Source organism: Eschrichtius robustus, chromosome 12, assembly GCF_028021215.1.
Source record: "Eschrichtius robustus isolate mEscRob2 chromosome 12, mEscRob2.pri, whole genome shotgun sequence".
In the NCBI taxonomy this organism is placed as follows: domain Eukaryota; kingdom Metazoa; phylum Chordata; class Mammalia; order Artiodactyla; family Eschrichtiidae; genus Eschrichtius; species Eschrichtius robustus.
In genome coordinates, this window is record NC_090835.1 from 36,702,764 (window position 1) to 36,730,495 (window position 27,732).

Here is a 27,732-nt window from a genome sequence, read left to right on the forward strand (position 1 = left end):
TCTTGAATGTGGTGGTTCCACAACTGTATGGGGATTTTAAAACTCATAAAACTATCTCTGAAAAAGGCCAATTTTTACTGTACATAAATTATACCTCAATGGAGAACACCAACAACAATCTGGTTTAAGTAACATGCAAAAATGTGTAAGATACAATGCTAAAGTGGGGGGAAAATGACAGCATCTACAGCTTATGTTGATATATGAATAAGGAGGAGGATATCAGAATTTAAAACTGTGCTTTGTTGAATGGGATAATTTTCCCTTTCAAAAATTTACTTGTAATTGATGCTATGAGTTTTTTGAGCTATAAATACGTTTTAAAACTTAAAGATGAGTGTTTATAAAATGTGTGGAGCTGAACACTTAAAATTAGTTCGTTTTATGCACTTTATATATCAATTACGAAGTTTTTAAAGAAGGCTTAAAGAAAAGTTGCGGGTGATGGTCACAAGAGTGTACATCCAAATGAAAAAAAAAATTCACCCAAATGAAACAAAATTCATCCACTTAAAATTTATACAGTCTACCGTATAGTACACCTTAATTTAAAAAATACATAAATTTAAGTCTTCTGGCGATGTGGTGGACACGCGGTCAAAGCCCGACGGCGATGACTCATACCCAGAACAGGCCTCCTGGAGCGCAGCCCACCCCCGCAGTACCTGCTCTCGCTCTGCCTGCGGCCGGGACGCCTGCAGGGGGCGCCCGAGTCTCTCGGGGGAGTTGCGACCCCGCACAAAGACCGCGGCTCCCGAGAACCCGGGGCCTTGGGGCCCAAGGTGGGGAAGGACGTGGGAGTCCCCGCCCCTCCCGCCCCCCAGCGAGTCGGGGAATCGCCGCCTCTGGCCACCCAGCCACACCACTCCCCGCCGGCCGCGCTGACGTCACCGCCCCGCCTCCCCGCCTCGCTCCGCCGTTCCCGCCCCGCCCCCTTTCCCGGCTGGCGCCGCGGTGAGGCTCCTCGCCCTCAGCTTCTGCCTGTCGCCCCAAGATGGCGGACACAATGAACCGGTGCCGCGCCGGTTGGCCCTGAGGCGACCGTGAGGAGGACCGGTCTGCGAGACCCCATAGTCCCGGCAGAAGAGTGTTGCACAAGCAGGAGGAGGAAGAGGAGGAGGCGGCCCGACTGTCGGCCGCTCTCCAGCCCGCCGCCGGCGCGGCGCCGCGCCCGCCCCGCCCGGGTCGGCCCCTCGGCAGCCCGCCCGTTCGCCGGGCTCCGCCCCGGCTCTGCGCCGCCGCCGCCTCCAGCAGCCGCCGCCATGAAGCTGACCGACAGCGTGCTGCGGAGCTTCCGCGTCGCTAAGGTGTTCCGCGAGAACTCGGACAAGATTAACTGTTTCGACTTCAGCCCCAACGGCGAGACGGTCATCTCGAGCAGCGACGACGACTCCATCGTGCTCTATGACTGCCAGGAGGGCAAGTGAGTGCACCGGTGGCCTTGGGCCCGGGTCTGAGTCCCTCCCGCCCTCCCCGTCGTGGCCCTGCGCTCCCCCCGCGGCCCGCCCTCTAACCCGGTCTGGTCCGCGGCCTGTATTGCACACGCTCCTGCCAGGGCTGCGTCCCCTCCGAAGCCGTCCGGGAGACCTTTTTTTTTTCTTTTAAAATAACGATAGCAATAATAGTAATCATATTTTTGTTTTGTCTGTCTTCGGTCTCCTCACAGAGAGCCTTAGCATCTCTGGCCAAACCACACCTTGACCTTGACCTTTAAACGCAGGGTCCGCCCACCGCTGCCCCAGCTGGTAGCTTTTCCGCTACTCTGACTCCGTCGAAGGTGCCAGTCGGCTGTGGCCCCCGCGCAGAACCGCAGAGGCTGCTCTGCTGCTTCGTTCAACAGCGGCAGCTCGCTCTCTCTGCGCTCTGCTCGGTGACCTCGATTCAGCCCTGGTACTTCACCCGTCCCCTGCCCCTCAGCTTCCCGCCGCCTTTCTGCCGGAAGGCCGCGTGGGTTGCAGTTGTTAGCTGTCAGGATTTATTTGTTGCCTCTTTGGGCCCCCGACTTTTCCTTTCTGGTCCAAATCATTCTTTTGCTCCCTCAGTCCCGATGCCCACGTTTATAGTTAACTTTTTACCTGCATCCGAAACTTTTCCTTTTTGCCAGACACATCTGGCTGTCGCTCCCAACCTGAATGTGAACCTCCTAGTAGAACAAAGAAAGCATCGTCTAACAATTTCGTGTTTCTTCTTATACTTTTTTTTAAAATTACACTGTATGGTCCGCTTGGACTTATCATAATTCCGAGTCTGATCATGACATTTCTAGGTTGTCCCAAGTCCTCTGGAGACCCACCACACCTGTATCTCTGCAAAATCTTAAAAGCACAGCTTTTTGCCTTTTTCCCTGGGGACCTGACAGCTTTCCCCTCACCCCCGCCCCAGACTTGCTTTCTCTAAATCCTTGCTAAATTGTGATCTCCTTTTTGAATCCTTGGGTTTTTCTTTACCTTCTCCAGCTGTTTCTTTTGTCTGTTTTGTGTAAAGCAATGTCTTCTATAAGCTTTCTTTTGGAACTTGTCTTTTCATTTGTAAATTTGGTTATCTAAAGTAATGCTGTATTGGTCTGAGCTATACTGTTCTGCCCAATTTTTTGCCATTTGGGCTGTGGAAAAAGTATTATGTAACTGGCTCTGGATCTGCTTGCGGTATGTGGTAGAGTGGCCTATAGTGGTGGTCCTGAGGGAAAAGAGAATTGTTAGCTGGACTGATGCTGAGAGATGTGAGTCAATGTTATTCATTTCATAGATGGGTTTTCGTCCAGGTCCGGCCACTTGCATTAGCCTGGAATAGAGAGTAACGTATAAAGCTAGGGTGGAGATTGGGGTTGTGGGGTCCTGGAGCTAGAAGTAAATTGAAGCTGACTTGCTTGAAATGTTTAGTGCTTGTGCACAGATTAGAACCTCTCCCTGGATGAATTTGAGGATGGAGATGTATATCCTCATTCAAAGAAAATGAAGGTTGTAGCAGCATTTCTTCACAGTTTGTCTCCAAATACTGCATAATTTCCGCGGTTGGTAGGAATGACATTGACTTGAAGGCTGTCTTGTTAAAAGTAAAATGTTAGTTTTATAACATAATGCAGTTTATTCATTCATGTAGCATTTTTACATAATTACAAACTTGCAGAAAAGTTACAGCATTGTTTCAAAGAACTCCCAGGATCCAATAATTGGTTACATTTTGCTCTGTTTGCTTTGTCATTCTCTGTAGATACACACACACACACACACACACACACACGTACACACACACACACACATATATATATATATTTTTTTTTTTTCTTTCCCTGAACCATTAGAGAGTAGTTTGGAGGTATCAAGCCCCTTTATCCTAAACACTTCAGCATGGATTTCCTAAGCACAAGGACGTTTTCTTAGGTAACCAGAGTACAGTTATCCAAATAAGGGAATTTAACATTGATACAATAGTATACAGCACGCTCTTTAAAATATTCATATGGATTAATTGTGACCTTGTTTCATTGTGATCTGTGGTCAGAGAGTGACCTGATAGGAGACCTGGGTTCTAGTTTGGCCTTGTGACCAGGTATGTGACATTGGTCAGATCACTTCTCTGGCCTCTAGGAGTCCGTGATCCTAAGTGGTAATGTGAAGAAAAAATTTGCCACTAGTGTAGGTCAAACCAACATTGGAAGAAAAGTAACATTTTCTTGGAAGGCACAGTATCTTTATTACATGGTACTAATGTTGGGAGTTTGAAAATGGCTAAAACAAGATTCTTTATGCTTAATATTTTCCATGTGTACTGTTCACTTAAACTTTCTTTATAATAGAGTTCATCCATTGAGTGATTTTTAAAAATTTTTTTAATTTTAATTTTTTGGCTGCACTACATAGCATGTAGGATCTTAGTTCTCCAACCAGGGATCGAACCTGCGATCCCTGCATTGGAAGCACAGAGTCTTAACCATTGGGCCTCCAGGGAAGTCCCGAGTGTTTTTGTTTTTTGTTTTTTTTAATTTGAAAGTATACAAAGGATATTATCTGTGGTAGGTGATGCGAATTATTCAGAGAGAAGGATTTAATATTATTTATTCGTACCTGATCACCAGAATCATAGTTTGTGCAGAGAAGCTTACCACAATATTCGTGAAAGAATGTTATGCATAAGCTCTGTAAGATCCTCTGAAATGGATGCATTAGGATCTTGCTTTCAAACTAGGAAATGATATGAGGTAAAAGATTTGTGTTATTAAGAACAAAATCTCAGGTTAATATGGATATATTTGGATATGGATATATTTGAGACAAATAGGCCGTATATAAGTGAAACTGAAAATTTTCCTTTAACATTGGTTCTTCAGGCTCTGTCTTCATTATTGTAGGGTAAATACTGAGATAAGTAAGCTTCTGTTTCCATTGGTAGGAGCAAAGTCAACTATCTTTTGAGAGCAAGCACACATTCACACGCACGTTCACTCACTCACTGGTTACCACACAGTAACTACATGGCAGAACCCAGGGTGGTGGACTTGACAAGGTAGCATTTGAGCTGCTCTTTTTGTTTATCTGATCTTTCAGTAAAGGTAAAAATGTGGAAAATTCAGTGCATTTGGAGTGAGAAGTCTTGTTTGTAAATAGGTTTAATATAAGGAAACCCTTGAAGTCACAGAAATTGAAAGTGCAAATGATTAAAGTTCCCTGAGTCGTCTGATTGTTTAGCATCTAGGTTTCAAGAGGTTTTTACATTGAGAGGGTGAACTTCTTTTTCATAAATTAAATTCTTGAAAAACATTAATATAGGATTTATGAAATTCTCCTATACCTAAATGTAGAATATTATGAAGTTTTTGGTTAAATATTTTGCTGAGATCAGTTTCAGCTTGATCTTCAAGATGCTATAGAAGAAGATAACATTTAAGGAACTTCAACAAATGGACTGATAACTTCTAACTTAGAAATATGTGATTTTACATTTTAAGTAAAGAGAAAAGAATCAATGACTAGTTTTGTTAGGGAGAGTGAGGTTTGTCTTGTAAAAGGCTCAGTAAGTGCTTTGGACCTGTAAGATAGAGAGGATGGAAATATTAGGTTATATTAGGAAAGGCAGTTTTGCATCTGGTTTCAGTTTTGATAAATCATTTCTTCTTAAAGAAAGAGCTTCTTTCCAAGTGAATGGCTTAAGTTCTGGCCTCATTGGTCTGGCCTATTCCCATTTTCCTCTTTCTTGTAAGTTATGACTTGTTTTGTGTGTCTTTCTTCCCAAATAGATGTACTTCCTCTCAAAGCTTACTTTTGAACATTGTAGTAAAGGCTGATTTGAGCCCTCAGATTTACTTCCACTTCCTAACTTTGGCATTTGGTATTCAGAGGTGAAAGGCTGTTGCACTTGATTGATTCTGTTTGTTTCCACCCTTTTGGAAGAAATTCTGTTTCTTTTCAGTGTTAGAGCTTACCAAGAATCTTCACCCTTCCCACATCATTGAAGTGCTTCTCTTTATATGAAGATCCTAGATTTTGGTGATGGAGGATTTTGATGGTTTTCTTTCTCTGTCCATTTCCTCGTCAGACCAAAGAGAACCCTGTACAGTAAGAAATATGGCGTGGACCTCATCAGATACACTCATGCAGCAAACACAGTCGTTTACAGCTCTAACAAAATAGACGGTAAGCAAGCCTTCTTTTTAGGAAGTTATGGTCATGGTTTCCTTTGTTAAATCATTCACGGAATCTTTGTACTTCTGTTTGGTTATAGTTACTTTAAATTCTCCTATGATGTTAGCTGTGCTAACATTGTTATGACTGAAGGGATGCTGGAAGCAAGCAAGCCATTAGTACTTTTGAAGGACTTGAAACTGAGTATTCAAGGTCTCCAGTTTAGAGTGGAGAGTGGAAATAGGAAGCCACGAATTGTATTTACGGTTTGAACTTCTTGAAACTTGAATACTTTTAGAAGAAATAAAAGGAAAGAATACTTGACAGCAAGTGGTAAACAATGCTACCTTCCCGTTCAAAATATATAGATTTGAGAAAAGTTTTACAGATGCTTGAGTTATGGTGGTTTAGCAGACATTAGAAGAGTTTTTGGTGTGTGCCCAACCATTTATGGTCTGTGTCACAAAGGACAGTATACTGACCTTAGTTATCTTTGATTCCAGGGACACTCTTTGATTTGAATTTTATCCCTTTTTCCTTTCATTTATTTATCTTATTTTTTTTGGCCGCACTGCACACATGTGAGATCTTAGTTCCCCAACCAGGGATCAAACCCTTGGCCCCTGCATTGGCAGCGTGGAGTCGTAGCCACTGGGCCACCAGGGAAGTCTCTCCCTTTTTCCTTTTAAATAAAGTTAATGTCTTTGAAGAATAAAGGCTTACTTTTAGAAATTAAACTTGTGAATTTCTTTCTCTAATAAAGGATCTCTGCCTTTACCTGCTTTTCCCCTGGGATAAGTCATTCTCAGTTGACAGATTGTCTTGGAATTGAGCTATAACTTTCATGTTAGGACTCTTTTTTTTTTTTTAACTTATCTCACTGATTTATTGATTGTTTCATTTTTAGCAGTACGATTTTTCTAATGTCATTCAACAAAGATTGCTTAGACCGCTATTTTGGTTATGCCTATCTCAGAGCAGATGGGTAGAAGTCTTTTCTTTTTTTTTTTTTTAAATGAGACTTTTCTGCCTGTACTTGATTTTTAGTAAGTATATCGTTTATACTTTTCATGCCTCTATTTCAGAAGTGGTTTTCTAAGTAAGCAGTGCAATTGATGCTTTTGGACAAGAATATAAAACAGGATCTTGAGGAAATATATCTCTGTGATCATCTGAATGAATGGTATATTTCTTCTATTGGGGTATATTTCTTCTGTTGGGGTGTTTTTCTGGGTGATTAAATGAGGATTCTCCAAATATGGTGCAAGATGAGGCAAATGTGTGGCACTTGCAGCTTTGCTGCCAGGCCTCTGCTGTGAGGATGTTGCTTTTCCTGTCTCGAGTGCATCCATCCTGAAGAGTTCCTCCAACGCCCCGTATCATTTTGCCTGATTCCAGGCTGAGGTAGTAGTTTGTACAGTTTGAGGGTCTATGATACCACCCGGTACAGGAGATAACTGTACAGGCCACTGCCTTGCCAGGAACAGCGCGCCAGCTACCGAGTGGGGCGGAGAGGATGGCGACGCCCTGCTCATCTCTGGGAAAACCAGGTAATGGGGAGGAAGTCTTTTTCTGCTTAGGGCAGGTGAGTAGTTCCTAGCAGTAGAACAACCAGGAATACTTTATAGTTGTCATTCGAGAACTTTGAAGATGTTTTCAAGGAAAACCATGTTTAGTTTTGGAACATACAAAGAATGCCTTTTTCCCTCTCCCAGGTTAAATGCCCTTTTATTAGTACCCCTGTGAACCACTGGGATGACTTGGTGCTTTCAGCCTCTTTGTTCCTGTGTTGTGTTTGCCTCCAGAATGTTCTTTCTATGCTTTCCTTTCTGTATTTTGGCCCCATTTCCTATTACCTTTTTCTCAACAATTGTTTCTTATTCCTAGTCTTTTCAGGGGCATAGTACTTTCCAGTTCTGTTCTTTATGGCACTTCATTCCCTTCCCACCACCATCATTTTTTGTTTTACTTTTTCAGAAGGAATCATTTGGTTTTTAAGAGTATTTGTCTTGTTTTCCCCAAGCACAAATCTCTGTGATTATTTCTTTCTTGGAAATTGTCAAATTCTCACTGCTATGACGTGGTATAGTTCATGATTTTGATTTTTAAATGTCTTGCGATCTTTTTAACCTAAATTTTCTCATTTCTTCTTTTGGCCACTTTATAATTCACTTTTCTGCATAAGGGACCATTGGATAGTTGGTTAATTAGAAAAGAAGTAGTAGAACATTACTTCTCTTTCCATTTTATTTAGTTTTAATGTAAATTGTGCATCCAGTTTACATTCAGATGAGGTGAGGGTTGGGTTGACATGCTGTTGGAGAACGCTGGACAAAAGTATCTTATGCCAGAGTCCAGCCTGATCCTCAGCTCAGCATGGCTGTTTAATTCTTTGAGTCTGTTTCCTTAGTAGCCATATGTTTTTCTTTAAGGTTTGCCATTCTGTGGGCATTAAAACTGTTGTGGTTTTTTTTGGAGGGGGGGGCGCATATTTGCAGGACAAGTTTCATTGTAACTGCAGAAGCCAAAGATTGGCAGCAATAGTGATTTTAAACATTGCTTTATAACGCTGTCAACTTGAGAACTCTGCTTTTGAATTACGTGAAGTCTCTAGTCCCGTGAAAAGGAGTTATTCACTATTATTTATTCATACCTTGCTTGGGTTATGGAAAACAATGAATTCTTTGACCTTGTCTTTTCAAGATGAAAATGCAAAGTAAATTCCTTTAAAAATAGTAGGATATCATCATGCCTTATTTATCTTCTTACAGATACTATCCGTTACCTGTCCTTGCATGACAACAAATACATCAGATACTTTCCTGGACATAGCAAAAGGTAAGACGCAAGTGTTACAGAAGTAGATAGTTCTTTTATCCCTGAGGTTATCCAGAGAATGAAAGAGTGGAGAGATTTTATTAGTGAACTGAAGCTAGTTTCTCACTGCTGTTTGGCATACCTCTTAATCTTCTCCTGTTAACCTTCCCTAAACAGTCAACTCATGATTAATCGAGGTTGTAGAGGCCAGGGGTAGGACTTCATAGATAAACCGAAACCTCAGTTAAAACATTAATAGGAAGAATGTGGATTAAAGATATTCAGTGGAAACCTATGTAGTAAAAATAACATTTGGCATTTAGGGATCCCAAATATCAGACATCCCTTAATGAAAGTACATTTACATGTTTGAGGCCTTCCAGTATAGGTGGCCCCCATTTCAGCATGCCCCTGCTCTACATAAATGTGTTCCACATGAAGAGCTTAATGAGGATGTAAAAAAAAATTAATAGAAGTGTTGGCTTCCCTGGTGGTGCAGTGGTTAAGAATCCTCCTGCCGATTCAGGGGACATGGGTTCGAGCCCTGGTCCAGGAAGATCCCACATGCCGTGGAGCAGCTAAGCCTGTGCGCCACAACCACTGATCCTGCACTCTATAGCCTGCGAGTCACAACTAAGCCTGCGTGCCACAACTACTGAAGCCCACGTGCCTAGAGCCCATGCTCCGCAAAACAGAAGCCACTGCAGTGAGAAGTCTGCGCACCGCAACAAAGAGTAGTTCCCGCTCACCACAGCTAAAGAAGGCCCGCGTGCAGCAACAAAGACCCAACACAGCCAAAAATAAATAAGTAAATAAATTTATTAAAAAATAATAATTGTCCTTTCATACTTTTTGAAAGTCAAGAAACTTGTTTCCTTATTTTTTTTTTAAGGTATATATTTATTTATTTTATTTTTATTTTTTTTGGCTGCGTTGGGTCTTTGTTGCTGCGTGCGGGCTTTCTCTAGTTGCGGCCCTCGGGGGCTACTCTTCCTTGCGGTGCGCAGGTTTCTCATTGCGGTGGCTTCTCTTGTTGCGGAGCACGGGGTCTAGGTGCATGGGCTTCAGTAGTTGCGGTGTGTGGGCTCTAGGGCATGAGGGCTTCAGTATTTGTGGCGTGCGAGCTCAGTAGTTGTGGCTTGCGGGCTCTAGAGTGCAGGCTCAGTAGTTGTGGTGCGTGGGCTTAATTGCTCCGTGGTATGTGGGATCTTCTCAGAGCAGGGATCGAACCCGTGTCCCCTGCATTGGCAGGCAGATTCTTAACCACTGAGCCACCAGGGAAGTCCCCCTTATTCCGTTCTGTAATGCAGGTTGCTTCTCTCTGTCTCTTATCTCAATTCCCCTGGTATTTTTCCTCCAGTTTTTCAAGTTTGGGCTGAATGTTAAACACATTTTCCCTTGGATGATATATTAATCATTGGTGCTTCCCTTTGCAAATGTACAGTAACCCTGTATAGCTTGGAGTGGTTCAGAGCCCTGACAGGAGGTAGACCGAGAGCACTGTTTTCAGCTGCACTTCTGATTGGGCAAGGGCATTTCTGTGTTGCTGAAGATAAGAGGTGGCAGCTGTTGGTTACTGTGTAGTTCAAAGAATGGCTTGTGACAAATAGATGTTTTTGCTTGTTTATAGTCAAATTAATGTTCACAAATATACTGTCTGTAATTAAGAGTTGATTGCAGTTGTTTGAAATTCTTTCCAGTCTTCCCAGTTGCCCAATCTCTTGACCTCCTGACCTCCGGATTCTTAATAGATGACTTTGTCCCTCCCTTTTTGAGAAAATCAAGGCCATCCAAAATGAGTTCTTTTCAACTCCTATCTCTTTCACCTAAACTTCTCTCTTCCTTAGAACACTTTCCCTGAGAAAGAAGTAGCCTTTTCTTCTTTGAGAAAACCACCCCCTCTGTTTTTACTTCCGTCTCCTTACTGGACTTTGCTGCCCACAAACTTAGTCGGTCTTCTAAATTTATTTATTTTTATTTATTTTATTTTTGGCTGCGTTGCATCTTCGTTGCTGCACGTGGGGTTTCTCTAGTTGTGGTGAGCGGGAGCTACTCTTCACTGTGGTGCGCAGGCTTCTTATTGCGATGGCTTCTCTTGTGGAGCACGGGCTCTAGGCACGCGGGCTTCAGTAGTTGTGGCACTCGGGCTCAGTAGTTGTGGCTCACGGGCTCTAGAGCACAGGCTCAGTAGTTGGTGGCGCACGGGCTTAGTTGCTCCATGGCATGTGGGATCTTCCCCGGGCCGGGGCTTGAACCCGGCAGGCGAATTCTTAACCACTGTGCCACCAGGGAAGCTCTACTCACCAGGAGAGCCCTACTCGGTCTTCTTTATCTTCCTTATCTTAAATTTATTTCTTGAGCATGTCACCCACTTTTTTTTTTTTTTTTTTAATTTTTATTTATTTATTTATTTATTTATGGCTGTGTTGGGTCTTCGTTTCTGTGCGAGGGCTTTCCCTAGTTGCGGTGAGTGGGGGCCACTCTTCATCGCGGTGCGCGGGCCTCTCACTGTCGCGGCCTCTCTTGTAGCGGAGCACAGGCTCCAGACACGCAGGCCCAGTAATTGTGGCTCACGGGCCTAGTTGCTCCGCGGCATGTGGGATCTTCCCAGACCAGGGCTCGAACCCGTGTGCCCTGCATTGGCAGGCAGATTCTCAACCACTGCGCCACCAGGGAAGCCCTCACCCACTTCTTTTCACCGTCAAACATAAAAGAATAATCTGCATATTCCCTTCTCCACCTCCTCATACTCACTCACTGTTTTAACTCACTCATCCAAGCCAAGCTGTTTACTCCCCTTTCCCTGCTGCCTCCAGGTAAAATCCACTGCCTGGGGCTTTTTTTGGTGCTTAACCTCTCAGTAAAACTTTTTTTTTTCCTTTGGCTTCTCATCTTGGTTCTGTTTTTGCTATTTTTTGCCTCTCTTTCTCTTTTTGACTCTAAACAAGGTTCTACCCTAGCTTTTTTCTCCTCCTCTTGGTATTTGGGCCATCACTGATTTCATTCACCTCAGATAGCTTCCCAAATCAGTATTTTCAGCCCATGATTTCCAGACTCAACTTCTACCTACAGGTCCAATACTCCATCCATCGTTAAATTCCTTGGGCTAGCTCTTCTGTCTGCCTCATGTTTCTTCGCCTCTGTCCCTTCCAATTCTCCCAACTCAAAGGCTCTGTTACCTGTTCAGTACTTTTTCCCTGCCTTCACATCCAGTGAGTTGTTAAATCCCGTTGATTCTACTTAGGTTTAACCTCGTGTGTCATTCTGCTCCATACACCTTTACTTCTGTCCTAGCTCAGGTAAATTATTGTCAACTCCTAATCTCCCCATCCCTCAGCATCCTGCTTCTGCACCCTGTTTTTACAGTTCTGACCACAGCCTCCCTCGAGAAACCTTGGAGTCAGATTCTTTTCCCTCTGCCTGACCCATTTTCCCAGTGTTATCTCCCACCACTCCAGTTGAAGTGAATTCTGGGCTGCTTCCTGAACTGCCTCATGCCTTCCTATCTGGCAACTTCCAGAAAGGCCACTCCCATTGAAACCCTGTTCACCACAGGTGCTGCTTCTTCCTGAAATCCTTCTCTGACCCTCTCTTGGAGTTGTCTGGACTAGACAGTTAAGCTTCCTTAGAGTTGAAGTCGTGTTCCTCCTTGTATTCCCTCTACCTCTCATCGTAGAGCCTTGTGCCAAGATAGACTTCCTCTGAGCTTTTGACCTGAATACTGACGTAAAATTACATGTTCATATGCATTCTGCTCACTCCGTTTTATTACCACCTCAGCATTCCCAGGAGATTTTGGCTTATAGTATCATTAAAATTTTTAAGTTGATGATCTAGTGCAAATGTTAATTTAGTTATATTGGAAGAATTTTTTTTTTTTGGTCAAAAACTTTATTTTTAAGGAAAAAAAGTACATTTGTCCATTTTTTACTCATGGCATACATTTGTAATTCTTTCTAGTGGAACCAAAACTTCCTGAACCCCTTTCAGAGTCATCCAAAATTTGAACTTCCTCTATTTCTACATTTAAAAAACCCATTCACAAGTGAGCTGTGCAATTTCATCTGCTTTTTGTACTCCAGTTTTTTTTTGTCAAAATGAAACAGTACAACACCAACATTTCCTCTGTAATCTTCACCTGTGACACCAGCTCCTATGTCTGTGGAGCGTTTTTTAGCCAAGGCAGAATGTGGAACTACTCTTCCTTAACACCCAGAAGGAAGAGCCATCTGAGTGTCCATTTTCACAAGGGCTTCCTCTATAGGTGGTACTACAGACTCATAGGCACTGTACAGGTCATAGCCCATGGACCTCAAGGATCCCTCTGGTTAGGGCCGTGGCATGCTCCAAGAGGCAAGTAAAGTGGAGTCACATGCCATCCTTCTCCACAGGCTGGGCCCAGATGCCGGGGAGATGATGGGTTATCTTCAACGCAGAGCATGGCAGAGCAAGAACATGAGCAGAGGGGACAAGAGAGCTCAGGATGAGGCCTTGGAAGAAGTATTTTTCAGTGAGTGACTGGTGTAACCATAAGAGGGGACCCATATCAGAAATATAGCATAGGCTATTAGCAGAGGGCTGTGGCTCTCTAAGTGTGGGGCCCAAACCACCAGTCTCAACATCACTGAGGAGCTTGTTAGAAACACAGATTCTCAGACCTCACCCCAGACCTACTGGATTAGAAATTCTGGCAGTGGATCCCAGCAATCTGTTTTAACCCACCCTCCAGGTGATGCTGGTACCACTCAGGTTTGAGAACATCAGTATAGTCCACAAACCTCTAGTTAAGGAATCATGCTTTTTTTTTCTTTTAATTGAGATATAGTTCAGTACCATAAATTCACCCTTTTAAAGTGTACAATTCAGTGGTTTTTAGTATATTCACAGAGTTGGGCAACCATCACCACTATCTAATTCCAGAACATATTCATCACCCCAAATAGAAACCCTGTACCCATTAACACTCCCCATTTCCCCTCTTCCCAGCCCCTGGCAACCACTAATCTACTTTCTGTCTCTATAACTTTGTCTATTCTGGATATTTTTTATAAATGGAACCAGATCATATGTGGCGTTTTGTGTCTGACTTCTTTCACTTCATACATGTTGTAATATGAATCAGTACTTCATTTCTTTCTTTTTTATTTATTTATTTTTGGCTGCGTTGGGTCTTCGTTGCTGCGCGCGGGCTTTCTCTAGTTGTGGTGAGTGGGGGCAACTCTTCGTTGTGGTGCGCAGGTTTCGCATTGCGGTGGCTTCTCGTTGCGGAGCACGGGCTCTAGGCTCGCGGGCTCAGTAGTTGTGGCTCGCGGGCTCTAGAGTGCAGGCTCAGTAGTTGTGGCGCACGGGCTTAGTTGCTCTGCGGCATGTGGGATCTTCCCAGAGCAGGGCTCGAACCCGTGTCCCCTGCATTGGCAGGCGGATTCTTAACCACTGCGCCACCAGGGAAGCCCCAGTACTTCATTTCTTTTTATTGCCAAATAATATTCTTGTATGACAATAACACGTTTTGTTTATCCATTCATTAGGTGATGGACATTTGGGTTGTTTCCAGTTTTTAGCAATTATGAATAATGCTGTTGTGAACATACATGTACGGGGGATTTTTTTGACATATGTTTTCATTTTTCTTGGGTATATACCTAAGAGTGGAATGTTTGGATCATATAGTAACTCTAACTTTTTGAGGAAGTGTAAAACTTTTTCAAAGCAACTGAACCATTTTACATTCCTACCAGCAGTGTATGAGGGTTCCAGTTTCTCCACATCCTCACCAACTCTTGTTATCTCTCTTTTTGATTATAGCTTTGCTAGTGGGTATGAAGTGGTATCTCATTATGATTTGATTTGCATTGGAATCATATATTTTTATGCTGTAGCTTTAAGTTGCTTTTTTGATTATACTAATTGCCTTTGATTGTTCCAGATTGCTTGCATATGTGTGTTTCTTAAAATGGAGTTTTTAGGAGAACACATATATATAGGTAGGCAGGTAAAGTGGTTTAGAGTTCATATCCAATTTTTGTTAATATTTCGCTTCAACTCCTATTTATCTTGATGCATTGCAGGGTGGTGGCCTTGTCCATGTCACCTGTGGATGACACTTTCATTTCTGGGTCTCTTGATAAGACCATTCGGCTCTGGGATCTCCGGTCTCCTAACTGCCAGGTAATGTTACCTCACAGTTACACTTTAAGCGTTTTCAACTCTCCCTCTCAAGGAAGGGGGGAAAGCAGTGATTCTTTTCTGGGATCCCAGAGTCTTTAAATTTTGGAGAAGATCTTTTACTGGTAGGAAGCTGGTAATTAAGCTAATACCTTAATCCAGTGCATACTTATGATGATCTGTGGCTTAGTGCTTTAAAAGCAGTTTTCCTGGAGCCTTTGAGCTATAGATTTTAGACTCCAGGGATTTGTTTTTATTTGAATTCAGTGTCTATAAAATTATACAGTTAGGGTTGATCTGAAATCAATTGCATGGAGACCTGGGTTTTTTAAACTTCATTTTAGTTAGTCTTGTGTTTGCTTTTGGTAGGATCCTGGGTTCATTAACTTTTTTAAAATTTCTTTTTTCTCAGGGTCTCATGCATTTACAGGGCAAGCCAGTTTGTTCTTTTGATCCAGAAGGATTAATTTTTGCTGCAGGTGTCAATTCTGAAATGGTCAAACTTTATGATCTTCGCTCTTTTGATAAGGTAAATCTTTGAATCTTTGAACCGTCTTGATATTATGGAAGTTTTGAAGGGTGAGATGGACATTTAAGAGCCTTTTTCTACAGTAGAGGAGGTATGTGGTAGATATTAGAAAGAGTCAGAGCAGTGCTTCATCTTCTGCTTTCCCTAGTCAAAAAGGAATCTAAAGGGATAGAATGAGATTTGGCTCTGGCAGAAGGAATTATTGATTTGCCTTGGGCCTACGGCTGCTGTCTGTCTTTTGCAGGGGCCATTTGCGACATTTAAGATGCAGTATGATCGGACTTGTGAGTGGACAGGACTCAAATTCAGCAATGATGGCAAACTCATCCTCATCTCCACCAATGGCAGCTTCATCCGTCTGATCGATGCATTCAAGGGAGTGGTGATGCATACGTTTGGGGTGAGCTGACAACTTTGAACCATGTTTTTTTTTTCCATACTCTACCTTTTTTCCATGCTCATCCCTTCTGAGAATTGTGTCAGCTAGTTGGTGGAGACCGGCAGTTGTCCTTGGCTCACTCGTCGAGGCATGGACTTGCATTTTCTTCCTGCACGTGGCATTATTTCTTTTGGATTCTGAGACATTCACTTCTCACCCAATGACTCACGTTTGGTGTTCAGATAATATAATAAATTCCTGACCATAAACATTTTCTTGCCCCCTTGAATATGGAGTTGGGGATAAGGGGGTGATTTGTAAGGGGTGGTAGCCGAGTTTGAAACCTTGGTAGCACTGTGCATGAGGAAGAAAGGGTTTCACAGAAGGGAAGGTGATGTATGTACTACAACATGGATAAACCTTGAAAACATTATGCTAAGTGAAATAAGCCAGACACAAAAGGACAACTGTTGTATGATTCCACTTAAATTAGTTTCCTAGAATAGAGATAGATAGTAGAACAGAGATTGCCAGGGAGCAGGGGAAGAGGGAAATGGGGAGTTATTATTAAAGATTATGAAGTTTCTGTTTGGAATGATGAAGAGGTTTTGGAGGCAGATGATGGTCATGGTTGCATAGCATTTTAAGTATACTTAGTGCCACTGAACTGTACACTTAAAGATACTTAAAATAGTAAATTGCTATCTATATTTTACAGTAAAAATTTTTTTTAAATCAAAAGAAAAGAAGAAGATGTATGTGTTGGGGTCAGTGTTTGTAGGCCATTATTTTTTGTTAATGGCACTGTAATGAGAATTGTTCTGCTTGTTTTAGGGTTATGCCAACAGCAAAGCCGTCACACTGGAGGCCTCGTTTACTCCAGACTCGCAGTTTATTATGATTGGTAAGCTTCCTTTATCCCCCGCCTTGGGTGTTACTTATCTGGTACTGTGCATTATGTTATTTCTGTTAGTTTTAATTAAGATATTATTTATTATCCTTTTGAGATAAGAGTTTCTCAGATTTCTGTGTAGCATGTTATATCAAAGGTATAGTGTCTTTAAACTGTCCTGACTTTGCTTTCTTTTCTGGGAACGGGCGTTAATGTTGGTCTTCCCTGGACCATCATAGAGTTAAACTCTACAAGCACTGGTGTAACCCTTCATTCAGTCACCTTAGTGTAGATGTTCGTAGGGTGATCGTATTCAGCCCCCTTTTTTAAATGAGAAAACTGAAGTTAGAGGGGAAGTGACTTGCCTAGGAGCAAATAACTAGGGTCTAGATCAGTTCCCAAAGTGTCTTTTCTTCACTGCCATTACTCCCTCTCCATTTCTGCTGGTGGCTGGGTCCTGAAGCTTGGCCTCTCTCCAGATGTCAATCCATGTCTCTTTGCCACTTGTCTTTGTATTGTGCCTTGAGCTGTTGCTAATATCCCTTGATCATTCTCTTCAGGTTCAGAGGATGGCAAGATCCATGTCTGGAATGGAGAGAGTGGTATAAAAGTAGCTGTGTTGGATGGCAAACACACAGGCCCCATTACCTGTTTGCAGTTCAACCCCAAGTTCATGACCTTTGCCAGTGCTTGTTCCAACATGGTATGTGAACAACGGGAGATGTCCTCCGTCTAGGGGCCCTTTCCAGTTGGGGTGGTGGGTCCTTCAATGAGCACAGTGAGCTGTGTTCTAAATAGGTACAATTACAAGCACCCAAGTTCATGTTTCTCAGCTGGTGGCTTCCCTGTTTCACCTCTATTATCTGATCTTTGGTTGGGCTGGTCTTTCACTTTTGCTCTTCTTTCCATGATCTAGGATCGCCTCTGAGCTCCCAGGAGATTTTAGGCCAGTTTTTGCTCTGGCTCCTGGTTTTATGCCCAAACTACCTGGGGCTATGCCTCACAGGTTTTTGGCTTCTTAAAATACTTTGAACCAGCCTTTTGTGGCTGTAACCTTTCAGTTTTCCATTCCTCTCAGGTTATGCTGAGTTCATCAGAAATTCGTACAGTTGATCACAACTCACCACTTAGAGTTTTCTCCAGGCCCCTGTCTCTTCCTAGACAACACTAGCAGAACAAAGCATCAGTGAGTCTCAGCCTCCAGTTTCCTCTTGGCATCTCCTAAACCTACCTGGGTATTCGGGCATGAGGCATTTCATTACTAGCCTACCCAGAACACATTGCTCCATTTCTTTTTTTTTTTTTTTTTTTTAAACAAAGAAAACAGTGTCAGAAAAAAATGCAGCAAAACCATCCAATCCAGTCCCTCACAGTTTTTACAGCTCATGAATGAGAGGGTCTGTCTGAGATCACCTGGTAGATTAGCTGTGAGGCCAAACACCCACCTCCCAGACAGCACTTCTTCTTTTCTTTACCACTGGACCACTATGTTGGAAGTTAGACAATGTTTACTTTCACATAGATAGGGGAGTGTTTGTCCACAGATTGCCAGAGTCAATTGGTCAGGAGGGAAGGCCACCAGCCATAACTCCTCCAACTTTGGGGTTGGGTGCCTTGATGGTGGGGGAGGGGTAAGAAAAACCCTCAGAAATGAGGAGACGGGCTTGGCTTTTTAAAGTTGACTTATGTTCTCTTTCCATCCAGGCCTTCTGGTTGCCCACCATTGATGACTGACCTGCATAGTGCTTGGCTGTTTTCTGTACAGCGAGGGTGGCCAGTAGGAAAAAACTCAGAGGGAACTAAGATAATAGTGAGATTGGATCATTTGACTGGCCTGGAGAGCATCCTTCCACTTGGCCTTCCCAAGGATGTGCTGTACATTTGCTCAAAAGAAAAAAATTACTTTGCCAAGCTTCTTCAAAAGGACTCTTGGTGCGGCAGATTCAATCGGGACTCAGATTTTCCAGCTGTCACTGCACCGAGCTCCTCCAGAGGAGTGACCAGACTCGTGACTAGGGTATAGTGGGGCCCTCAAGACACCTTCAGTTTTGAATGTATTTGCTGCTGAGGAGTCGGTGAAGTTGTTAATTCTGCACATCCCTTCGCCCACCCCCATAAATGCGTGGGAAGCCACAGTTCTGGTTTTGAGATGCTAGGGCAGCTCAGTGCCCCTTGCCCTCACCCTGCATGTCTTGTTACTGGTTCTCCCTGTGTCATTGTGGCATTATCCACAACCATCACGTTACTTAGGTGCCAAATATTTACAGAAATAAGTCTCCATATATCTTAGGGTCAGAAAGGGACAGATACAGAAGGACCTTGCTTGCCAGGAAGCCTTGCAAGTTAGTCATGTGAGGGTGGATGATCTGGGTGTGCCTCAGGCTCTGGGTGAGGGAGGAGGGGTAGCAGATGAGTTCCTAGGGCTGGGAGGTTTAGCAGCAGCTTGGTGTGGTGCCCTGTCATCAAAACAAACACACAGTCCTTCTGGGTGCCTGCCAAGTTTGGTTGTATACAGAAGCAAGGTGGGCGTCTATTTTTGTACATGAGATACATCACGCTTTTCTGTGGGCCAGTATTGTGGAGTGAGTCTGAGTTGTTTACACTGATGCCTTCCCTGCCCACCACAAGTTGTGTACATAGTCTCCAGATGATACCACCCCTTCCCCAGCTCCCAACCAGGAGCTGGCTCTAGGCTTGTGTTATATGTTATATTTAGCCTTTTTATATATGACTTGAGATTTCTGTTGTTTGTATTTTAGCACAGTGTGTGTACACCTTCATTTAAATATATCGTATGTTTGCATACATATATACATATATGTATGTATGCATATATATATGTATGTGTGTATATATATATATATATATATGTGTGTATATATATATATATATATGTATTTTAAAAGTATCTGAAGGAGATAGAGTCCTCTGCCCCAGGAGAAAGACTGCATTCTTGCTAATAGTGTTTGCCACAAGTGTTAGTCTTCCCTATTACCTTTTTCCCTTTGGGAGACTGAACAAAAGCAAAGCTTTTGAGTGTTTGCTGTCCCCATGGCAGCTAAGTGAGGGTCTTGGAATGACTCCCTTTTGTTCCTCAAGCCGCACTTTGGGGCCTTCTCTGCAGTATTAGCCCCCTTTTTGCCCAGTGATGCTCTGTCTGCGCCTGTATGTGTGTGACAGTCACTTTTGCATGCCTTTTTGTGTCTGGCTCCCAGCATTTGGGGACAGGATGCTGGAACCAGAGCATTTTCAGCTTGTCTGAGGCTTCTTTGCCAATTATAGGTCACTCCTGTTTACCTGGTATGCCTGCTTTCTTAACTTCTTTTCCTTGCCTTCTCCTGGGAGAGGGAGGATTCCTCATCGGGGTTGAGGTGAGCTGCAGGTAGCTCATTGCCTTTTCCCCTGCATGGCCTTCTTAGAGCAGGACAAGTGGCATATTATTTCACTAAGTTCCCAAACATCTAAGCAAGTAACACATTCCCTGCAGATCCAGAAACAGGCTCAACAAGGTTATGTTTGACTTGCCCAAGAGTACCTAGCTGCTAGTGGGGAAAGCAAGCCATTACTGCCTCTGTTCAGCAGCAGGAATAGGCTGTGAATTGCTAGCAATTACTGTTTTGTTTTGCTTTTTTAGCAATTACTTTTTGGCTTGTTCCTTAACCTTAAAAGCAAGGGGCATACGTCTTTCCCAGACATAGGCTGGAATCTGCAGCTTCTGAGGTACCACACACCGTATAGCTCTGCATTCTCAGAGTGGAGGGACTTTTAGAAACCAAGTGATCTGAGCTGTTACTGCCCACCCCTGGCTTTCCAGGGTAGAAAATTCATGGTAGGAATAACTGTTCAGAGAAAGTACTTGGAACTATAGGTTAATAAGAAAGCCTGCATAATTAACATATCTGTACCCAGAGGAGCCACCACGCATGACTTGTCTATCAGCAGGAAAATGATTTGTATTGAGTTCCTGTGTGTCCAAAGCTGAGGCACCATGTCCTTTGAAAATATGCACTGCACTGCTTCTATTTATGGGGACCTGTGGCTGCAGAGCTGGCTCCTGAGTTGGGAAGGAGAGGGAAAGATGCAGCTGGAAGTGACCGAATATGATGTGGTAGTGGGAAAAGGCAGAATTAAGGGAGAAAAGAGTCTGTGGGTCAGAGAGGCTTAGGAGCACCAGGGCTGCAAGGACACCCTCAGTAGGAGCCAGAGGTGCTTAAGCTCTCCTGGGGGTGGGGGGTGCACCACGCTCTCAGGAGTCAGGGCCAAAGCCTCTGATTTATATGTGACAGTGACATTGCACTGCTCAACCACCAGCCAGTGGGGTATTTTTTTTTTTTTTAAGAAAACCGTTGCAATCATAATTAATGCTTATTAAGAAAAATCTGGGAATTTTAAAAAGAATCAGTTTGCCACCCAAATGTTACCACTGCTAATCTTTTGGTGTTTAGTGTTCCTCTAGACATTTCTGTGCATAGATTTTTGGTGTGTTTACATAGTTGTTATTCTACTGTATATACAATTTTATGTCGTTTTTGTACTTAACATATAAACGTTTTTTCCATGTTATCTGTCTTAAACAGAATTTTATGGCTGCAGCCTCTTCCATTGAGTTTTCATAGCATTGTTTGCCTGGTTCCTAGAGTTGGAGGGAGGGGGTGGGTTGTCTCCTGTTAGTCCTCCTGGCTCACACTGGGACTCACTGTAATGCTGTGTGGAAGGGTTGTTGGGCTCCCTGGGACTACCCCTGGTGACTAAGGCCTGTGCGCTGGTGGAAGGAACCCCTAGATCCAGCTCTCAATGCATAGCAGCCTGGGTATCCTCAACTCCAGGTTCTAATAAGCAGCCATAGGGCCAGAAATGAGTGACCAGGAAAAGGCCGGCCTGAGCCAACCTTGAGATCCTCAAAGACTGCATCTGGCATGTACCTCAGGCTGCCTTTCATCCCCCACTGTTACCTCAACCCTTGATCAGATTGGCAGCCTCTAGCTGGAATAAGGTTCATCCTCCTAGGCCCTGGTTTGTGGGGGGCAAGGATAGTGGGGTGTCTCTGAGGCTCCTGCACCAGTTCTGGCAGAAGGCCTGGCCACTTGCTTGTAAACCCATTGCCTGGCTGGTGAGTTGGTAACTCACTAGTAGCTCAGCATCCTCAGCTGCAACACCTTGGGCCTGCCACTTTGTGCATGGTCATTAGAGGTTGGCCAAGGACTCTGGAGGGCAGCAGAGGGAGCGTCCCGGCTTGTGAGTGGTAGGCCCTGCATAGGCTCTCAACATGACTGCTCAAGCAGGAAGAGTCCCCCCTCACGGCCTGGTGGGAGGGCTACTGCAGCGTTTGGCTCTGCTGAGAGACATGAACATGTAAGTCAGTGGCTGCCCCTGCAGCAGTCACTCCTGTCAGTTTGGCTTGTTCGCAGTTGAGAGACCCACTGTTGCCCACTCCCTGGGCTTCAGCCTAGTGGTGTGAGGAGCAAGACCAGGCAGTGGGCCGGGTCAGAAGCAAAGCAAAGCAGACTTGGGGCAAGCAGGCTCAGTAGTTGATGTGGGTGATTGGTTGGCAGGCACAGGATACTGCCTACGCTTTGCTGGGCGGGGGGAAAGAAGGTGAGTGGTGGGGGTGGGGACTGCTGAGGAAAGAGGAAGTAAAACTGCAGGCTGGTAGGGCACACTCTTGTTCTTGCCAGCTGCCTAACTAGAGTCCTGGAGAGGCTGCCCAGAGCTTCTGGGGCCAACCACATTTTCTCAGGACCCAGCTGCAGACAGATGTAGGCCCAGAAGTGCTGGGCTATGGAATATGACTAGGTAAAAAATGAGTAGTTTCGTAGTTTTTCCTATCTCTTCCCTAGAGAACATGCAGGAAGTAGAGTCTAAAATGAGTTAATGGGCAGGAAAGGAGGTCTGAGAGCCTGCCCATTGTGTTAAACAAGTTTAACCATCAGTTTTGTGGCCTACTGGCCCTTGTCCTTTCTGGCTGCAGTTTAGGGCTGTGAGTTGCCTGGTAAGAATTAATCTCAATGGTAGACTAAAGTTGGAGTAGATCAGGGAAGAGTTAGGAAAGGCTGAGGTCATGAAATTCAACAAATAATTCAACAAACACTGAGCATTTGAGCCTTGGCAAGTGCTGCATGATAAAAACAGTCTTGTGAGGAACATGAAGAACTAAGCTACTCATCAAACAGCAAGCTCTGGAGCCCCAACTGACTTGTTGTCTCCAGTCGGTAAATCTAGCTTTATTATAAATTTACTATATACTAAAATCACTATAATTTGCCGTAAAAAACAAGGCATCCCTTCTGATACCTCAAGCCCAGAGCCCACAGATGGTGGTGGAGACCCCCTGTCTGTTCCCTGGGCAGCAGTTCTCTCACTGGGGCTCACCCCAAGCTGCGAACTGGGGAGGCCACAGAGAAAACACAATGCTGACTATAGGCAAACTTGTAAGGTGGAGCTAAGGCTAAGAGTGATTTTTTTAGAAGGGAACAAGAAAAAGCAAAAGGTATACTGTAATATCAAGCTATACAGCAATTCACGATTCGCAAGGGTTCTTCTGCATACAAACATTTAATAGGAAGGTGATGGGGAACAACAAGACGGCGTTGTTGAGGCATCAGCCTAGGGCAGGGCTGGAGCCAGAGAGGAGCAATCAGGAGACTGGGCTAGAGGCAGCAGCAATAATCTGGGCATTCACTAAGCCAACTCGGGGGCTCCTTCTTGCCCCTTAGTTCTCCCCCAACTTTAGCCCCTGGGCCTGTGCCTCTCCTCCAGCACGGAGGGGAGCAGGGTAGGACCTGAACTGGTCTCTCTCCAAGGGCTGCTTCAAGATGGCTGTTTAGCAGGTATGAGGCTTCCCATAAGGCACTCTGCATGGGCTTTGGGGGTTGTTGAGTAGATAATCTGACATTCATGCATTAGAGACCTGGATCCAAACACAGGCTGTCTGCCCTTCCTGGCATCCTTGGCCAATGCCCTTAGTCCAGCTGTCCCCATCTGGGAATAATATAGTGGGCTGTTAAGGATCCTATCTGAGGAGGCTTACATAGATTCTAAGTTGTAAAGTGACTCTGCCAGACATTATTGACATTAGCACTCTTTCCCTGCCTGCCAAAGGGGGACCTGGGGAGCTGGACTCCCTGTGTTCTTCCAGTTCTGACTGCCTTGTAGAAATGCTCCCCTTGAAATGGGTTGGGGTCAGGGCTGGGTCTGGGGGTGGGGCAGGCAGACCTGCTGTTGACCATGGTGGACGCTCACACTGCACCTGGCCCATAAGTGGTTCTGGGATGCGATGTTTGAATCCTCAGTGGCTACTGCGCCCTTGGCCCCGGTTGTGCAAGGGAATCACGAACACAGAGACGTCGTCGTAGGACACCTGCCCTTCCTGTGTGGGACTGTCGTCCTTCCCCTGTGTGCTGTGTATCAGCATTTGGGCCAGCTCCGAGAACCTGTGGGGACCATCCTGCAGATGTACTTCGGGGCCAGAGCAAAGAGGCAAGGCCAGCCCTCAGGGAGAACTTGCACAGTGCTGGACACTGAGGACCCAAGCAATGCAGTCTGACTAGGGGGCCAAGCAAGCCACAAGCCTGGGAAGGCCACAGGTTGGACCATGGGTGTCTGGACCCAGAAATTTTTGGGACCCACAGTCACCCCCAGGAAGCTTGAGATAGCTCTAGTCCTGGCCAACTGTTCTTAGCCGGACTCATCTGCAGTGTTGTCTTCTCAACCATAACTACTTCTTGGTGTTTCTGCTGGCACCAACTCAGGCCCAGGCAGATCCCCAGCAGCTATAGTACCTGTGTGGGTCCTCTCGGTTGCCAGGGAGGAAGCTCCGCACCAGCCGTGCCACCTGCTCATTGGACAGGACATCCCAGAGCCCATCAGTCGCCATGACAACTATATCCTCTTCCTGCGGCTCCAGCTGGTCCATATCCAGCACAGTCACCTGCAAGTTAAGCCTAAGGTTTCCTCACTGGCTCCCTTCCCAGCTCCTGCCAACCTTGCATAGTCTGCCTTTCTGGGCAGATAGAAGCTGGTGTAGGCTATTGCCCCCTCACCTGTGGGACAGAGAGCAAGAAGGGCTTGAGCTGAATATTTGTGTCCAGGACTTTGAGCTGATGGTCTCCTAGGCCCCGGGAGACGGCCAGTGTTCCCAGTAACCGAGCCTGGAGACAAGGGAGGTGTGAGGTGACAGCAAACAGCCCCAGCAAATGTACAAGTAAAGCACACAGAGGTGGACTGTGGCCCTGGGTGCCTGGGCTGAGGGAGAAACATCCTCTGACCTCGGAGCAGTCCCTAGGACCCCAGCCAAAGCTCCCCACAAGGGACAAAGGAGCTCCCACCTCTACAGGGGGCAATTTAAGAGAGATTCTTGGAGGCGCCATTCACTGACCTGCCTACCCTGTCCATGAATCAGTGGGTACTTGAGATCCGACTGCTCCACGCACTTGTAGCTCCTACCAGGAGCAAACCCAGCATCAACCCAGGCCCTACTTACCACCTCACCACCCCCAACACAGGGCCCACCCTGCCCAGGTAGAAGGGGACTGCTCCAGGCCACACAGCTGAGCCTGGACACCAGGGCTCTCCCCACTGTGTCCCCCAACCCCACCTCGCTCACCAGCCGCTCATGTGGTGATCCCTGAACAAAACCTTCTGCCCCAAGTCATCCCCCTTCAGTCGCCGAGGGAACTCCAGTCTGGTGAACTCACCAGCCAGAAGCTCAGGGTAGAGAAAGGCCTGGAATAGGGAGGCCATGCTCAGATCAGGCTCCCTCTGGTGGCCCAGGAGTTGGGGCTCCACAGCCTCCCTCTGCCAAGGGCACCTACCAGCTGCTGGATCCGCTGCCTCTCAGTCTCCGGGGTGAACTCAGAGCTCAGGGGCCGTACCTCATCCCTCCGCACCAAGATGGCCCTGGATGAGGTTTTAGAGGAGAAGGAGAAGTCTGGGGGGCAGCCTCCATCCTTACCCATAGCCTCCCTCCTGCCGGCCCCTTCTCCAACCACCAGGGGCCAGTTCTGCCCATGCCAATCCCTTGCTCAGAGGCCCCCATGACTGCTTAAGGCCTGCAGGGTAAAGCCTCAGCCATCTGGCCTGGCCCCTGAGGTCCTTGCCCTCCCTGGCATCTGCTGTCTGCCTTCACACTCGACACATGCCAAGTGCACAATTCAGCCAATCTTCCCCAATTCTGTCTCTCGACTTCCAGCCCCCTTTCACTGTACCCACTGCCTCTGCTGCCTGTCTGCCCACCCCACCCCGCCCACCCTCCGGGCTCACTCACCTGCTATCCCCAGCATTGGCCACATACAGCTTTCCTTGCAGGGTCACAGCCACCAGGGCTGTGCAGCCACCCACCTGTCCTGAGGCCTCCAGCTCTCGCCCGATCACCTCATCCTGGAGCAAACCAAGGCTACTTTAGCTGCTGCTTGTACTGCCAGCATACCACTGTCCCCAACCCTCACCCTACAGTTTACTTCCCCACCAGCAAGCATGGCAGTCCCAGCGCAAAGTCTAGCTATCACTCCAGGATTCCTATGGTCAGGAGATCTAGACATATCCCTTTGGAGGTAGGGAAGTCCTATTCAAAACAGTGAGGAAGGGAAACCAAGGACCAACAGGGTGTGCAAGAAGATGATACAGGTAAAAAGCACCTAGCATATAGTAGGCGCTGGACAAATGGGTGGGGTTATGATAACTGTTTAGTAACAAACCAACCAACCCAATCTTGTCCTCCCAATCCAAAGATCCAGGGTGATCACCATCATGTGCAGGGACACCCCACAACCCAGAGTCCCTCAGGTCCCTAAGGGTAAAACCTTCCCTCCTTTCCCAGCCAAAGGTCACACTCACACACTCCTGGAAGGCACTCTCCAGAGCCCCGACAACCAAGTCTTCTGCCCTAATGCCCTTTTCCTCCACAAACTGGGGGTCACTAGGGCGGATGCAGTGGCCGCTGAGGTGCATGGGGGGCTGAGTGGCCACCATGCCCTCTACCACGGCCTCCAGCTGCCGGCGTAGGCAGGAGTGCAGGGTGTTGGCAGCCAGGATAGCTGCAGCTGGACCACCGTGACCATCAAACAGTGCCCAGTAATGACCTGTCAGGAACTGCACAGGAAGGGCTTGGCGTCAGGCTCTGCCTGGCCTCCCCAGTTGTCCCCTGGCTGAATGTAGGGCACTAGGGCAAGAACCTCAGTCTACAGTCCTGACCCCAATCTTGGCCCCAGCCTGTAAAAGGGGCTCAGGCCCAGTTGCACTCACCTCCTCTGGGCACAAGGTCAGCCATTCCTGGTCCTCTTCAACCCCAAACTCAAATCTCCGGATGCACAGCTTCCCACAGGCCGCCTGATCCTCATTGAATTCAGATTTCTCTGCATTGATGATCCTGAGGCCAGGAAGTGATCAGTGACCCTTTAGGGACACAGCTATGCTCCCATGGGCACAAAGAACAGATTTGGAACACAAAGAGGAGCCCTCCCTCTGGAGTAACAGCCCCCATGCTGTCCCTGACACACACCTGGACAAACAAATGCTGGAAATTTGCTAACTGTTCAGTAACCTCACAGCTAAAGCAAAACTCAGGGCCCAGTCCATCTGGAGCTTACCTGCTGACCTGGGCCGGGAGGTAAGGGCAAGTCGGCCTGCGGAGGTGTGGGGCTTCCTTGCCTATCCCCTGTCCCATCTCAGCCAGAATCCCTGTCCAATGCTGCACAGGCCATAACCCAGGGTGAGATGTGTGTGTGTATGTGTGTGAGGGATGGGGGGAGTCTCCAAAGCCCAGAACGCTGGAATTCTACCCAGTGCCCCTACCTCTTTTGAAAGCCCCAGGGGGGCAGGTCTTTCCCGACCTGAGGTGGCATAGGGGAGGTTGTCAAGAGTGCGGAAGTGCCGACAAGAGAGAGTTATCCATAAGGGGAGGCGGGATCCCTCACTCAGCTTGGCCTGTTTTCTCGGTCAGCACGGGACCCCAGGCAGGATCACAGGGTAGGGGTCGGGGCCTCAGGATTGAGAGTCGCAGGGAGCGGGGAGTGTCGAGGGCAGGGGGGCCGCTCGGGGCCGGGCACTCACTCGGCATAGCCTGCGTTCCAGGGCAGCGCGCGGCCCCGCACCGGGCTGCGCACTGGCCGGGCGTTCGGGCGGCACGAGGCGTCGGCGGTGCCGGGGCTGGAGCCCGAGCCGCGCAGGAAGCGGGGCCGCCGGTAGGGCACGGGGCTGGCGCGGGGCCGGGGTGGCCGCGGCGCGGGGAGCGGACCCCCCGGCAGGAAGCGGCGCCGGAACCAGTCGGCGGACATGGCGCAGCGGCCCGGGGCTGCCCGCGGGGCGCCGGGCAGGAGGCTGGGCCGACGGCACCGCC

General features: G+C 46.4%; 2 protein-coding genes and 1 pseudogene across 4 annotated transcripts; 1 reads left to right on the forward strand and 2 right to left on the reverse strand.

The window, feature by feature from the left end:
* The first annotated feature begins 969 nt into the window (after positions 1-969).
* WDR82 (WD repeat domain 82) lies at positions 970-18,471 on the forward strand. Its single transcript, XM_068559513.1, has 9 exons — positions 970-1,423; positions 5,533-5,630; positions 8,390-8,456; positions 14,504-14,603; positions 15,013-15,129; positions 15,374-15,529; positions 16,343-16,412; positions 16,961-17,103; positions 18,105-18,471. Exons 1-9 carry the CDS (start codon positions 1,263-1,265, stop codon positions 18,132-18,134), a joined length of 942 nt encoding a protein of 313 aa, XP_068415614.1. The 5' UTR covers positions 970-1,262; the 3' UTR covers positions 18,135-18,471.
* Positions 12,367-13,540, reverse strand: LOC137773245 (deoxyuridine 5'-triphosphate nucleotidohydrolase, mitochondrial-like; annotated as a pseudogene).
* Positions 16,382-27,732, reverse strand: PPM1M (protein phosphatase, Mg2+/Mn2+ dependent 1M). Of its 3 annotated transcripts, none has more exons than XM_068559511.1 (10): positions 27,447-27,732; positions 26,640-26,763; positions 26,232-26,486; positions 25,663-25,775; positions 25,211-25,295; positions 25,003-25,121; positions 24,775-24,838; positions 24,440-24,547; positions 24,179-24,327; positions 16,382-16,985 (listed from the first exon to the last, which is right to left on the reverse strand). In XM_068559511.1, exons 1-10 carry the CDS (start codon positions 27,668-27,670, stop codon positions 16,934-16,936), a joined length of 1,293 nt encoding a protein of 430 aa, XP_068415612.1. In that variant the 5' UTR covers positions 27,671-27,732; the 3' UTR covers positions 16,382-16,933. The 3 variants fall into 3 exon arrangements, with proteins under 3 accessions (XP_068415612.1, XP_068415611.1, XP_068415613.1); XM_068559510.1 differs by lacking the exon at positions 16,382-16,985 and adding an exon at positions 22,934-23,830 and having other exon boundaries at positions 27,447-27,723; XM_068559512.1 differs by lacking the exons at positions 16,382-16,985; positions 26,232-26,486 and adding an exon at positions 22,934-23,830 and having other exon boundaries at positions 27,447-27,725.

Excerpts from the sequence above, each read along its gene's own strand:
- PPM1M (XM_068559510.1), bottom strand. The coding sequence starts at position 27,670 with ATGTCCGCCGACTGGTTCCGGCGCCGCTTCCTGCCGGGGGGTCCGCTC. Across the intron at positions 26,764-27,446 it reads TGGAACGCAGGCTATGCCGA|GATCATCAATGCAGAGAAAT; the intron begins GTGAGTGCCCGG and ends TCCTGGCCTCAG. Across the intron at positions 24,839-25,002 it reads GATCACCACATGAGCGGCTG|GAGCTACAAGTGCGTGGAGC; the intron begins GTGAGCGAGGTG and ends TGCTCCTGGTAG.
- WDR82 (XM_068559513.1), top strand. The coding sequence starts at position 1,263 with ATGAAGCTGACCGACAGCGTGCTGCGGAGCTTCCGCGTCGCTAAGGTG. Across the intron at positions 5,631-8,389 it reads CAGCTCTAACAAAATAGACG|ATACTATCCGTTACCTGTCC; the intron begins GTAAGCAAGCCT and ends ATCTTCTTACAG. Across the intron at positions 17,104-18,104 it reads CCAGTGCTTGTTCCAACATG|GCCTTCTGGTTGCCCACCAT; the intron begins GTATGTGAACAA and ends CTTTCCATCCAG.